The sequence below is a fragment of the Nesoenas mayeri genome (genome assembly GCF_963082525.1).
Source record: "Nesoenas mayeri genome assembly, chromosome: 1".
Lineage (NCBI taxonomy): Eukaryota > Metazoa > Chordata > Aves > Columbiformes > Columbidae > Nesoenas > Nesoenas mayeri.
In genome coordinates, this window is record NC_137541.1 from 212,305,852 (window position 1) to 212,319,541 (window position 13,690).

The window sequence follows — 13,690 nt, forward strand, 5'->3', positions numbered from 1 at the left end:
TTGGAACATCAATAAAAAGTTTTTGGTCTGATAAACGTATTGAATCTTATCTACTTTGTCAAGTACCTCTTTAGAAATGGAGCTTCAGTGTGTGATTAAAGGTGTTTTATTACATGATTGACAAAGGGTTGATTAAAACCTCTCATTTATTCCTGCGTACTTAAACATTTTACAGCAGTTGTCTCTCTACAGGTTAATTCTCTGATACGAGTCCCTCAGCAGACAGCACTGAAATCATTTATTGAAGTGTTGCTAATGACTGACTTGTACAACTGGAGCTGAAACCGAATTCCAATAGCTCTCTTTGAAAAAAGAGAATGAATATGTTGCAGGATTTGAAACCCAGCTGTATATCTGACTATTGCTTCTCTTCTGTATCATCTTGGGTCTAACAAAGAGTTTCCTTTAGGTTTCTACCCTCTAAACTGGGCATATCTTAGAGTGACGCTTCCTTTACCCATCTGAGGATGCTAAACTCATCTCCTACAAATACTGTCACGGTAGGAACAAAACTTACTGATACAAACTGAAGAGAACAAGAAAAAAATCATCTAAAATCAAGTAGTTTGCCAGTGATGGAATTGTTAAGACCAGTGAAGTTGCTTTACCCGAGTCCAGTTCCCTTCGAAGCAGAGTAAACACCTCGACAATGCGCTAGAAGAAGCTGATACCAGTCGCTTTACTTTGTGGCCTGTGCCATGAGTTGATTTTGGAGCTGCTCACGCTCCCGGCGCCTGAGCGTTGCGTGTTGCTTTTGTTTCAGCGCCGTGCGAGCGTGACCCATGGGGAGCGTTCGCCCATGTGCATTCTTGGCAGAAAGTGAGGAAATTCCTTTTTGCTCAGCAGGGAACGTGTTTGCGAGCTCAGTTTCACTGGCTTCCGAAAGTAAGAAACTGGCTTGTATTCATTCCCTTCTATTTTTAGTTGTTTATTAATGCCATATATCAGTGTAGAGAAAGCAATCTCTGGGAAGCTGATTAAAACTTGTTTCTGAAGTAAACGACAGCAGATTTAATTACTCTGAGTACTCTTGTTTCGGAAGCTCATGACAATTGAGCAGTTTTGCTGAACCAAATGTGAAAATGGGAAACCCCGTCTTTCTGTACTTGTTCTTACCTGCTACGGGAATAAATGGCCATTCAAAACATTTCAATGTAATTAAAATACTTCTTTCCGTTAAAATAAACCTAATGAAGTGGATGCTGTGTTCTGTGTTTGCGTTATTATATTGATATCATGAAAAGCCACATCTGGAAAGGTTTAGAATATCCAGAAGTTGCTTTTGTCTCTTGTGAATATTGTAGGTTCATAGATTTGTCCTCCTGAACCAGTTGCTTTTATTAATAGGCAAATAATCAGTCTCTGATCTCCGCAATGACAATAACCACTCATCTTTGCATCGTTGCTGTGAGTTCCCTGTTACTATATAAGCAAATCTTATAACAATAGGTGAAAGATGTAAATAGTGAACTTCATAAAGCTGTTAAAAAGATCCTTCCATCCCATTCTTGATACCATCACTTTCCCCTTCTCTTTTGAAATTGCTCATAACGGGCTGGACGTGCAAGAGGATTATTTAAAACGTGGCTGTAGGAGCAGACTAGATCTGTCTGAATTTTATATATAAATATTTGTAATACTTCACTGTTTTAGGCCCACTCAGGTGGTGCTGCATTCGTATGGTCATTAATAAGTTATTAATAATCCCCAGGTATGTAATGGCAAGGTACAGACTTGGCTATCTTCAATTTAGAAGCAGAAGTGCGGTGGGGACGCTGTCAAAACCTGAGTCTCGCAAAAAGGAAATAGAAATTCTTTAAATTGAGAAACTTAGGAAAGAAAGGTCGTCTTTACATTTGTGAAGAGCATTTTGTGGCTTGTAACGTATTGTCTTTATGCACATAATATTAATCGTTCTATCTGAACTTACTTTGGTTCATGCTGCTTCTAACTAGTTTAGTACCAGTCAGGAGCAGGAAATAGTTTGTCTGAGATGCTCCTGTTGCTTCTGTAAATCTTGTCTTTTTTTATGGTTTCTTGATGTTTGAGGAGCTAGTTCAGATGAAACTCTGCAATGTCCTCACGATACCGCTCACCTAAATAAGAGATCTGTTGTCAGAAATCTGCAGTTCATCTCTTTAAATGTTCTTCAGTCCTTTCTAATCAAGCTCGAGCAAGTTTTACCCGTCTCTCCATCTCATATCTCTCTACCAACTGTGAATAAAAGTCTCCAGGGTGGTGCAAACTTGGTTGTGTGTCAACACATCTCAGTCCAGCCTGCAGGTGACTTCAGCAGAGATCCCACCATGGCAAAGCTTCCACTTCTCTCATTATTCAAAGATTTGCATTGATTTGAAAGTTTTCCTCCCTCTCTGAATCCCCCTGCGGCTGAAATCCTTCTCCAAAGAGATGCCGGTACGCACTTATTCACGTTCGAAGCACATTATTTGGTGGAAAGGGCAATAATCATTATTTAAAAGGCTATGGTAAGATCATGGAGATGTGTTTCTGTTCAAGAAAGCTGCTTTTCGGAGCGAACTGTAGCCTCTGGAATCTTCTACCAACAATAGCGTTTCCACCTCTTTGTCTAAAGCTGCTGATCCATCCTGAGTTGATGGATCTCCAGAAAGGAACAAATGGATGTGGAGCTGGAGCACCATATAATGCACTTATTCAAAATACACCCATCTCCTGATTCAAAAAGAAGGGACAGCCGAAAGGCTGTTGGTTTTATCTCATCTATACATTTACACATATATTTCTCTTCACCCCCACTGTCTTTTAAAAATCTACTTTCTTTTCTCTGCGCGGGGATATCTTGCACTGGAAATGTTCTACCTTGATCTATAGAAGACAGCTTGATTTCTGCTGTTATATCTGCGTAGTATATAAATCAAGGGCTTTAAACTGTCCACCTGGAGCAGGTCACTAGTAACAAACTTTCTTTTGAAAACGTTGGTAAGGATGAAGCTTCCTTTTAATGCAAATTTAGAACTAGCGCTTTGGAAACGGTGCTGAAAAGGTGTCGCACTGTGAACACAAGGATTGATTAGCATAGACTGATACCAAACTTACCTTGGGCATTCAAAAAATGGATTTTTGTCAATGAGATGCTTAAGAAGATGGTTTGGATCCCTAAAAGCACAGTATGGGTTGAAAACAAGCATTGGGGATTGAGACCATCAGCAGCAGATTTGCTGATGACACCAAGTTGGGAGGGAGTGTGGACCTGCTGAAGGCAGGAGGGCTCTGCAGAGGGATCTGGATAGGCTGCAAAAATGGGCTGATTCCAATGGGATGAAGTTCAACAAGGCCAAGTGGCGGGTCCTGCACTTTGGCCACAACAACCCCCTGCAGCTCCAGGCTGGGCACAGAGTGGCTGGAGAGCAGCCAGGCAGAAAGGGACCTGGGGGTGCTAATGGACAGGAAGCTCAACATGAGCCAACAGTGTGCCCAGGTGGCCAAGAAGGCCAATGGTGTCCTGTCCTGTATCCAAAGCAGCGTGGTCAGCAGGACAAGGGCAGTGATCCTTCCCCTGTGCTCTGCATTGGGGAGGCCACACCTGGAGTATTGTGTTCAGTTCTGGGCCCCTCAGCTCAGGAAAGAGATTGAAGTGCTGGAGCGGGTCCAGAGAAGAGCAACAAGACTGGGGAAGGGACTTGAGCACAAGCCCTATGGGGAGAGGCTGAGGGAGCTGGGCTTGTTTAGTCTGGAGAAGAGGAGGCTTAGAGGGGAGCTCAGCACTCTCTAGAACTACCTGAAGGGCAGTTCTAGCCAGGTGGGGATTGGGCTCTTCTCCCAGGCATCAGCAATAGGACAAGGGGCCATGGGCTTCAACTCTGCCAGGGGAAATTGAGGCTGGAGATGAGAAAGCAATTCTGTGCAGAGAGAGTGGTCAGGCATTGGAATGGCTGCCCAGGGAGGTGCTGGACTCACCGGCCCTGGAGGTTTTTAAGCTGAGATTGGCCATGGCACTTAGTGCCATGATCTAGTCAATGGGCTGGAGTTGGACCAAGGGTTGGACTTGATGATCTCTGAGGTCTTTTCCAACCCAGTCGATTCTGCGATTCTGTTTACTGCTTGAGGATTTTACTGCCTCAAACTTTGCTGATGCTATTTGGTCACTTATTATTGTACTGCTTTTATTGCCTGTAATTATTGTTCTGCTTGCTTTCATTCTTTCAATGAAAAAATACAAGGATGCTTTTGTGGGCATCATTATTGATATTTTTGCTGAGCTGTATTTTGACTAGTGACATTCTGTCCTATAGAACAGATCATTTTTAAAGCTTGTGTGTGCTGCACTAAAACTAATCTTTTTTTTTAATCTTTATATTATTTTTTCCTTCCAGGGGATCTACAAGTATCTGGAGAGGTGTTTTTCAGACTTTAAGCAGAGAGGCTTTGTTGTTGGATATGACACACGAGGTCAGGTCACCAGCAACTGCAGCAGTAAGAAGTATGAGTATTGATCACATTTACCAGCCTAGAAATGAAATTGTGTCTTTCAATGCATCACATTTGAATATTTTGTCGTGAACTGCACTGTGTTCTTTCCCCTCCCTTTACTATCTAAATTATAATTAAGAGAGGCATGGACTAAAGCTTTTATAATCCCAGTTGCCAGAAAATGGGGCATGTGAGGCTAGTTGCTTCACCAAAAGAATTTACCAAGAGAAACTTGAATGCGAAGGTAAATTCAGAATAGCTTGAAATCCCTAAATGTTCACGCATTATTGTTAACACCGTTGTTGCTTTGTATAATCCGTCTGATTTAAGCTTGTTTGGGGAGAAGAATTCTACCTGCAGCCCACTGGAACCTGGAATTGTGATACCCGTGCTCTAGATGTGTTTCCATATTGGGAATATTTTACCTGGAATGCTTAAAATGGGAAGTTCTAGTGGTGTCAAGCTGCTCTTTGCAAGGGAAGGGGAGTGAGGATCTGTAAAAGAACCGCTTTCCGATTTCATGAGAAATCCTAATTCCTGGTCATTGGGGGAGCAAAACATCTTGGGAAAAAATAAAGGGAGGGTTATGCGCAGCTTAAAAATGTGCAAGTATAAGAAAAATGTTCCTTTTCAGCCACATAAAGCTTGGAATTTGGACTTGATGACTGAGTTTAACATATCGAAGGAGCAAATCCGTTCTCAGCAACGTTTCTTTTGTCCCCTTGGCTGACGCGCAGTTACAATAGTGCTAAAATGGAATTATACCTCCCCAAAAGAGTGGTTTTGGTTTTATGGGAGATGGCAGATGGTCTATGTCCTGTAATTAAATTGGTGTAAAACATCGTGATACTCCAAGCTGAGCTCTCAAACTCTTTTAAGTGGTTTTGGGTTATAGAGAAATTCTGAGGAACTGAAACTTAAGCTTCCAATACACTCATCGTGGGAGATAAACAAATATTAATGCTTGTTTATAAAAATGAGTGAGCAGAACAAACCCTATTTAATCTCTCATCTGTTTTGACTCTCAGACTTCCCAATAACTGCTGAGCTGAGTAGACCTGACTTGAAAAGAACAGTTTAATATCAGTTACCTGAAAGAGAGTTTCCCTGCTACTTGAAAGGAAACGTTTATAATAAAGGCAAAGTTTAAAAACACAGTTTCTAATCTTTCTAGAATAAGCCCATGCTTGTTTTCAGAAGTATATTTTAGGACTAGATCTGCTTCGTGGATATTTCTGAAGCTGGTGCACGGCTTTGCTGTGTGGGATGCTGAATCCTTTCCCAGACCTGCTGGTGCTGACATCTGGTGCTTGAAACTTTCTGGGAGATCAGTTCTGTCCTTGAATGAAGGACAAGCATCCCACCAATAGGTTCTGTATCTTTGGGTTTGATATCACTGCTTTATTTAGGGGGTTGACCGAAGCACCTTGTGCGCTTCGAGCCACAAATTGAAACACTGTCTTGGATACTATAACATGGAAACTCTTCCATTCACTGTGTAAACTGCAGGATCCTACTTTTAGTGTAATTAAAAAAAAAAAGGATTTAAGAAACAAGTAAAATGAAAGTTATAGTAACGTAAATGGTTATTGTATTGTCCTCTGTTGACTAAATGCTTTCTTTTTGGTGTTGTTAGACTTGCAAAGCTCACTGCCGCCGTCCTGCTGGCTAAAGATGTACCTGTCTACTTCTTTTCCACCTATGTCCCTACACCGTTTGTGGTGAGTCATCTTCTCTTTACTTTTCATGGTTGAACCACACAGCTAAGGGACGATTGGAAAGTTTACCAAAAATGGCAACTAGCAATTTACTTCTCAGAAAAATAAGGGCTGCTTGGTACGCTTGGCTCTTCGAGGCTGTAAAAAGAACGTCGCTGAATTTTTATGTATGCAGATGGGCAACAGAATCCCATTTCGCTCTGGGCTGCTAAGTGAGGGCAATAGTGATTGCAGTCCAGGCTTTGCTTTGTTAGTTACAGATGAAACATTCCTGTATTCTGTGCTTAAAGATCTGTGTGTAATAAGGGTCAAAGATGATATTTATGTGTGTGTGAATATACACACTGTATATTTTTGGATATAAGACCCCTACCGCTTAGAGTGGAAGAAATGAAGGGTTTCCTCTGCTTTTAATTTCCAAAAAAAATAGAGCTTTCTGTTCTCCAGAAGCTTTTTCTTGCAGCATTTTAAATCCCTATTCTGCAAGTTTTCCTAATGTGCTGTGGATATTGTTTGGAGGGGACAACTAGAATGCTCTTTAGCTAGAAATAAGGGCAAGTGTAGAGTCCTGCATCTGGGTAGGAACAGCCCCAGGTTCCAGTATCAGTTGGGGAACAACCTGTTGGAGAGCAGTGTAGGGGAAAGGGACCTGGGGGTCCTGGGGACAGCAGGGTGAGCATGAGCCAGCACTGGGCCCTTGTGGCCAGGAAGCCAATGGTACCTGGGGTGGGTTAGAAGGGGGTGGTCAGTAGGTCAGAGAGGTTCTCCTGCCCCTCTGCTCTGCCCTGGAGAGACCACACCTGGAATCTTGTGTCCAGTTGTGGCCCCTCAGTTCCAGCAGGACAGGGAACTGCTGCAGAGAGTCCAGCGCAGCCACCAAGATGCTGAAGGGAGTGGAGCATCTCCCGTGTGAGGAAAGGCTGAGGGAGCTGGGGCTCTGGAGCTGGACAAGAGGACACTGAGGGGGGACTCATTCATGGTTACAGATATCTAAAGGGTGAGTGTCAGGAGGATGGAGCCAGGCTCTTCTCAGTGACAACCAATGGTAGGCCAAGGGGTAATGGGTACAAACTGGAACACAGGAGGTTCCACTTAAATTTGAGAAGAAACTTGTTCCTGGTGAGGGTGTCAGAGCCTGGCCCAGGCTGCCCAGGGGGGTTGTGGAGTCTCCTTCTGTGCAGACATTCCAACCCGCCTGGACACCTTCCTGTGTAACCTCATCTGGGTGTTCCTGCTCCATGGGGGGATTGCACTGGATGAGCTTTCCAGGTCCCTTCCAACCCCTGACATTCTGGGATTCTGTGAAATACCTGTAGCTTGTTTTTCCAAAAGCCTTTTGGTGAATTCATTCTGTTCCCACCTGTTTTCTGTTCCTCAAATGCTCGTGTAGACTTTCTTTAGTTGGCCAGTTAGCAATTTTGTTTATGTGATTAGGAAACAGAATCATCTTCCTATGCAACAGAATAAAACTACCTTTCCATCTATTATTAGCTACAGAAAAGGGAATGTTACACATTCATGTATACAATTTGCAAATTAACTAGCAAAACATTAAGAGACGCTTCTCCTGCGGCATCCTCTTGCATAACTGTCCTAATAATATAATGTTTTTTACACCAGCTGCAGAACTCTTGGGTAAACTGATATTTCTGCGTTTCCTCCGTAGCCCTACGCTGTTCAGCAGCTCAAAGCTGTGGCTGGTGTGATGATCACCGCGTCCCACAACCGCAAGGAGGACAACGGATACAAGGTAAAGCTTGAACTTGTCTTACGTATTGAGCACAAGTCTGTTTTGACATTCCATAGAGTCTAATCAGCAGCTGAAGAAATGCTTAAGCGATTATCCCACAATCAGACTTAAAAATGAGTTTAAAACTAAGCTAGAGCTTAGGGAAATCAGTCAACGTAGCACGTAACTGCAGAAGATGGTGATGATGTTATAGTTGATTAATAAAACTGTGTGGTAGTTTGTTGCTCCCTTTAAGGTTGTTTTTCTGGGCATTGGGAGAGAGGCGAGCGGCTTCATTTTGAACACTTGGAGCAGCATAACCATCTATAATAGCAAACGTGGCCTATGTATTATTGTAACACAGTTTTTCCTTTCTAAACTTGAGAAGAACCTGAACTAAACTCTAAACTTTAAATGTAGCGTTCTAGAAGCTTAGTAAGAGGTGAGTAATGGCAATGATAGGAAAACCAGTCTGACTCTGCACAGAGATAACTCAGAGAGGTGATTGTACTGTGCTCGTCTTCAGCGGAACAAGCTGTAAAGTACTTCACCAGCCTTTACTTCTGCTTTGCTATTGCAATGAATAAGAAAATAAGTCACATCCGTTTTCCAGGTGCTTCATTTCTCAAGAAGCTATTACGTTTGTGTCTTCTGATACAAAACATTTTACTTTTGTTAAGATCTTGGGTTCTTTTCTAGTCTTTCAGAAGAATTGTTTTATCTTTCACTGTTTCCCCTGCAAATTCAGCAGCTTCAGAAGGTTTTGTCCAATTCTGACCACACTTCACAAACAGTTATGAAGACTCTGAGTACCGATGGGTTTTGTAATAGCCAGAAGAAAAGAGAGACGGATGGGTCTGAGTAGAAAGTCGGTGCTGTGAATTCAACCATCCTGGTGGATACAAACATCTAAATAATTTCTTAACAAAACCTTTTTATAGTTGGACAGCGTTTCTTGCTGAAAGATTATAGTTGTTCAGTTATGGAAAAACATGTACCTTGGCACACTGCTTATCTGGTTTGCTTCCATTTCAAAAGCAAGTTGTGCTTCTTTATCAAAAGGGATGCCAGACTATGTAGAAGGTGTTTTTCTTCTGTTGCTGTTTGCACAACGCTGAGTTTAAGTGCCCAGTTCCTGCTTCTCATGTCTGGGTGATTTCAGACACAATAGTTGAACACCAGTTTTCTTGAAAATAGGTTGTGTTGCTGAGTAACTATTATGACATACATAAAATCATAAACTATCTGATTCCACATGATTTTTGAGAATTGAGCCGGTCCGATGCCAGGAAATACGCAGAATCCTATAGCTGAAGAATTTCTGAAGTTGATAATGTTTGTAGATAAACTCTGTTGTGTTTTCCTTCAACTTCCACCAGGTTTATTGGGAAAATGGAGCCCAGATCACCGCTCCTCATGATAAGGAAATCATCAAATGTATAGAAGAGTGCGTTGAACCGTGGAATGGCTCTTGGAATGAGAATCTAGTAGACACCAGTCCCCTCAGACAGGATCCTCTGAAGAAAATCTGTGACTGCTACATGGAGGATCTGAAAAAGATCTGTTATCACAGGTATTGTATAAAGCAAAGTGTACTTAAATGATGGTTTTTAATCAAGTTCTAGATTACATGTGGAAAATTGAGAGGTGGGAATAATTTTTTGGCCATCTCTCCATTCTGTCTCACCCCATCCCTCTCTGACCTGTCATTAAATTAGATGGTCACCATCATCAGGGCTAAATTGAGAGTGAAACAACCTGCCTTTGGATACTTGTCTGCAATAAAGCACCCTGGTGTGAACCATTTTATGCAAATAAATATGGTCCAAGAGTTCTGAATAAAAGGCAGAAATTCAGGGTAAAGCTAAGGTGTGAATGCATGGAATAGAAGTGGGGAGATTAAAGGTTAAGGGGGGCAGACGACAAAGATAAAAGGAGGAGGATGAACAACGTAGGTAGAGCCAGAGTAAGATCTTCAGGGTGGTAGAAGAGCTTGAGTTGGAGAAATTAATGGTTCGTTCTTGGGAGACTTTCAGGTGATTCAACAGAAGGTAAGGGTTTCATTTTCCAGGAGAAGCAGCTTTAAACCAGCAATTTAATGAACTAGAACAAGGACAAGTGTAGAGTCTTGAATCTGGGCAGGAACAACCCCAGGTTCAGTGTAAGTTGAGGAACGAGCTGTTGGAGAGCAGTGTAGGGGAAAGGGACCTGGGGGTCCTGGGGACAGCAGGGTGACCATGAGCCAGCACTGTGCCCTTGTGGCCAGGAAGCCAATGGTATCTGGGGTGGATGAGAAGGGGGGTGGTCAGTAGGTCTGGGTGTTCCTGCTCCATGGGGGGATTGCACTGGATGAGCTTTCCAGGTCCCTTCAACCCCTGACATTCTGGGATTCTGTTATTCTGTAATTTCCAGTGAAAGTCCAAATGATAAATTTTCCCTCATTCCTTCTTTGAAATCAATGCAGAACTCAGCAGAATAGTACAAAGTGTAACTGCATTTTCTTTTGCTTTTGCTTTCCCACATGAAAGCGGTCTTGTGAAATAACTAAAATCTTACTGAACTTCTTTTTTTCCTTCTCAGGGAGCTAAACGAGCAAACCAGTTTGAAGTTTGTTCATACCTCTTTTCATGGAGTCGGACACGACTATGTGCGGGCGGCTTTCAAAGCGTTTGGCTTTCAACCCCCCATCCCGGTACCTGAACAAAAAGATCCAGATCCAGATTTCTCAACTGTCAAATGCCCAAATCCTGAAGAAGGAGAATCTGTGCTGGTATTTTTATTTCTACTTCATCATATTTTTATGAGCTTTCCTCTGTTTGCATAGGAAGAAAACAGGGAGTACATGGTTTTCAGCTGTGGGCAATTGTCCTGTCCCACTAGGTGGGATGAGGAATGAGTTAACTCTGAATGCAACACGTGCCCTGTCCCAACATTTGAGACAGATGTGAGTTAACTCTGGGTATTTCTGCACGGTAACACAAAGTGAATAACAGACAGAGGTCTAATTCAGTTAGGAATTGACTAAAAGCACGTGGTGGGATACAAATTACAGCGATTAGTGACTTGGTAAAGGTATATTAATATAGCACAAAACTTAAGGCTTTAGCAGCAGAATTTATGATGATGTTACCTTTATATGTTCGAGAAGGAAAACTAAGATATCAGAGAGAGACGAAGATATCAAAGATAGCAACAAGACTGGTGAAGGGACTTGAACACAAGCCCTATGGGGAGAGGCTGAGGGAGCTGGGCTTGTTTAGTCTGGAGAAGAGGAGGCTTAGAGGGGAGCTCAGCACTCCCTAGAACTACCTGAAGGGCAGTTCTAGCCAGGTGGGGATTGGGCTCTTCTCCCAGGCATCAGCAATAGGACAAGGGGCCATGGGCTTCAACTCTGCCAGAGAAAATTGAGGCTGGAGATTAGAAAGCAATTCTGTGCAGAGAGAGTGGTCAGGCACTGGAATGGCTGCCCAGGGAGGTGCTGGACTCGCCGGCCCTGGAGGTTTTTAAGCTGAGATTGGGCATGGCACTTAGTGCCATGATCTAGTCAATGGGCTGGAGTTGGACCAAGGGTTGGACTTGATGATCTCTGAGGTCTTTTCCAACCCAGTCCATTCTGTGATTTTGTGATATTGTTGATCGATCCCATGGTGTCCTCTGGAGCGGGGTTGTCACAAGAGAGTCATTTAGGGTTCTGCTCACTGCAGAACAAATGTTTAGATTTCTTAGAGAGAAGAGCGACTTAAAAGAGTTCGGTGGCGCGTTCACTCTATTACTTACTGCCTGGGGGAAATACACCAAACCGAATGCTGCTGAACTTCTCTCCAGGTGTCTGTCCATTCACCATCAAACTGTCAGGATTCTTCTCTCCCTGATAACCATTTGCTCTGGACTCTATGTTTAAAGCTCCAGAGGCAAATGTTCCGGCGAGGCCTGATAACCCTATGCAGAGCAGACTTTCAGGAGACAAAGTGCATAGGGAAAAGAAAGAAACGAATGGAGTAGACTAGCAGGAGGGCTGGATCCAGCTGGGAACCTGCGCAGAAGCCCAACCGAGCATAGAAAACCATAGACCTTGATATATTTTTATACTTTATATCTTTATGTATAACCATTCACACTATGGTTCAGTCCAATAGCAAAATTTCACTTTGGGGTCTTCTTGCTTCTCATTGGATCTTTTTCTCTGATTCCACGTGGGCCTTTGTTTTGTTCAGCTGTTGACATTGTTTCTGATCCATGGCCTTAAAGGTGCTGTTTTGTCTGGATAAATCCTTTCTTAGCAAAGTCCAAAATAGGCCTTATCTTATAAGTATTCAGTGTAATTTGTAGCTGCTTTCGGTAAATATGAGCACAACTTTACACCTTAAAATTTTAGCAAATCCAGCTTAGCAAGTAACATGAAGCAAAGAGTATATTAAAAATCATACAACCTTATATCTCTAAATAATTCATTGTATTTAGTGTGCATCGACTTAAGCTAAATGATTAATATTAAACTTAAATTGGGCTCATTCATTGGGCTGTGAGTAGTAAAACCATTGCCATGCAGCTCCCTTATTTAGCAGGGGGAGCTCAAAGTGGCTCATCCAGGCTGTCGTATTTGTAGAATGAAGTGGTTGACTCATAGTCAAATCACACAGGTGGTTCATCTCCTCCCTCCGTTTGCTCTTCGTGCTAATTAGGAAGACTCATCTGGAAGTGGGTTTGGGGTCTTCAAACAAGGGGAAATTTCACCGTACTGACCAGAAGTGAGTTGTGTCACCCGTAGCTGTTGGTTCGTGGTTTCTTCTGGTAGTTGGTTTTCCAACAGATGGTTCATCTCCATCATCCCAATTAGGCCATGAGGCCTTCACAGCAACACAGTTAATTGCATGTGTTGCATCACAAAACCTTGGGAAAGATAAACCAAGGTGTCTGGCTCCACAGCCAGCTGTCTTTTCCACCCAGAGCATCAAAAACTAGATGTTTAAGGCATAACATCATCCTTTGTTTCGATTGGGACGGGGGGAGCGCATCGAGGTTGTCACAACAATCCATATGAGCTTTTATATCACTGCATGTTACAGATAAGTAGGAAGACTGGGGTTTTGCCATTGTGACTTTTATATTTTGTCTCTCTTCCTCTTCCCCTTCCTCCTTCCCCTTTCTCTTTCCCCTTCCTCTTCTCCCTTCCCCTTCCTCTTCTCCCTTCCCCTTCCTCTTCTCCCTTCCCCTTCCTCTTCTCCCTTCCTCTTCCCCCTTCCCCTTCCTCATCCGCCTTCCCCTTCCTCATCCGCCTTCCCCTTCCTCATCCGCCTTCCCCTTCCTCATCTGCCTTCCCTTTCCTCTTCCCTCTTCCCCCTTCCTCTTCCCCCTTCCTCTTTCCTCTTCCCCCTTCCTCTTTCCTCTTCCCCCTTCCTCTTTCCTCTTCCCCCTTCCCCTTTCCTCTTCCCCCTTCCCCTTTCCTCTTCCTTTCCCCTTCCCCTTTCCCCTTCCCCTTCCTTTCTCCTTCCCCTTTCCCCTTCCCCTTCCTTTCCCCTTCCCCTTCCTTTCCCTTTCCCCTTCCTCTCCCCTTCCCCTTCCTCTCCCCTTCCCCTTCCTCTCCCCTTCCCCTTCCTCTCCCCTTCCCCTTCCTCTCCCCTTCCCCTCCCTTTCCCCTTCCCCTCCCTTTCCCCTTCCCCTCCCTTTCCCCTTCCCCTTCCTTTCCCCTTCCCCTTCCTTTCCCCTTCCCCTTCCTTTCCCCTTCCCCTTCCCTTCCCCTTCCCTTCCCCTTCCCTTCCCCTTCCCCTCCCCTTCCCCTTTCCCCTTCCCCTTT

The 13,690-nt window shown here is 43.5% G+C and overlaps 1 protein-coding gene across 3 annotated transcripts in view; it reads left to right on the forward strand.

The window, feature by feature from the left end:
• The window catches only part of PGM2L1 (phosphoglucomutase 2 like 1), a 46,020-nt gene that overhangs the window by 16,726 nt on the left and 15,604 nt on the right, over positions 1 to 13,690 (forward strand). For all 3 annotated transcript variants that reach the window (XM_080348086.1, XM_080348088.1, XM_080348087.1), the window contains 5 exons: positions 4,353 to 4,459; positions 6,086 to 6,170; positions 7,834 to 7,917; positions 9,276 to 9,469; positions 10,477 to 10,666. In XM_080348086.1, coding sequence (XP_080204212.1) covers positions 4,353 to 4,459; positions 6,086 to 6,170; positions 7,834 to 7,917; positions 9,276 to 9,469; positions 10,477 to 10,666 — 660 coding nt within the window. The remainder of the gene's footprint in view (positions 1 to 4,352; positions 4,460 to 6,085; positions 6,171 to 7,833; positions 7,918 to 9,275; positions 9,470 to 10,476; positions 10,667 to 13,690) is intronic.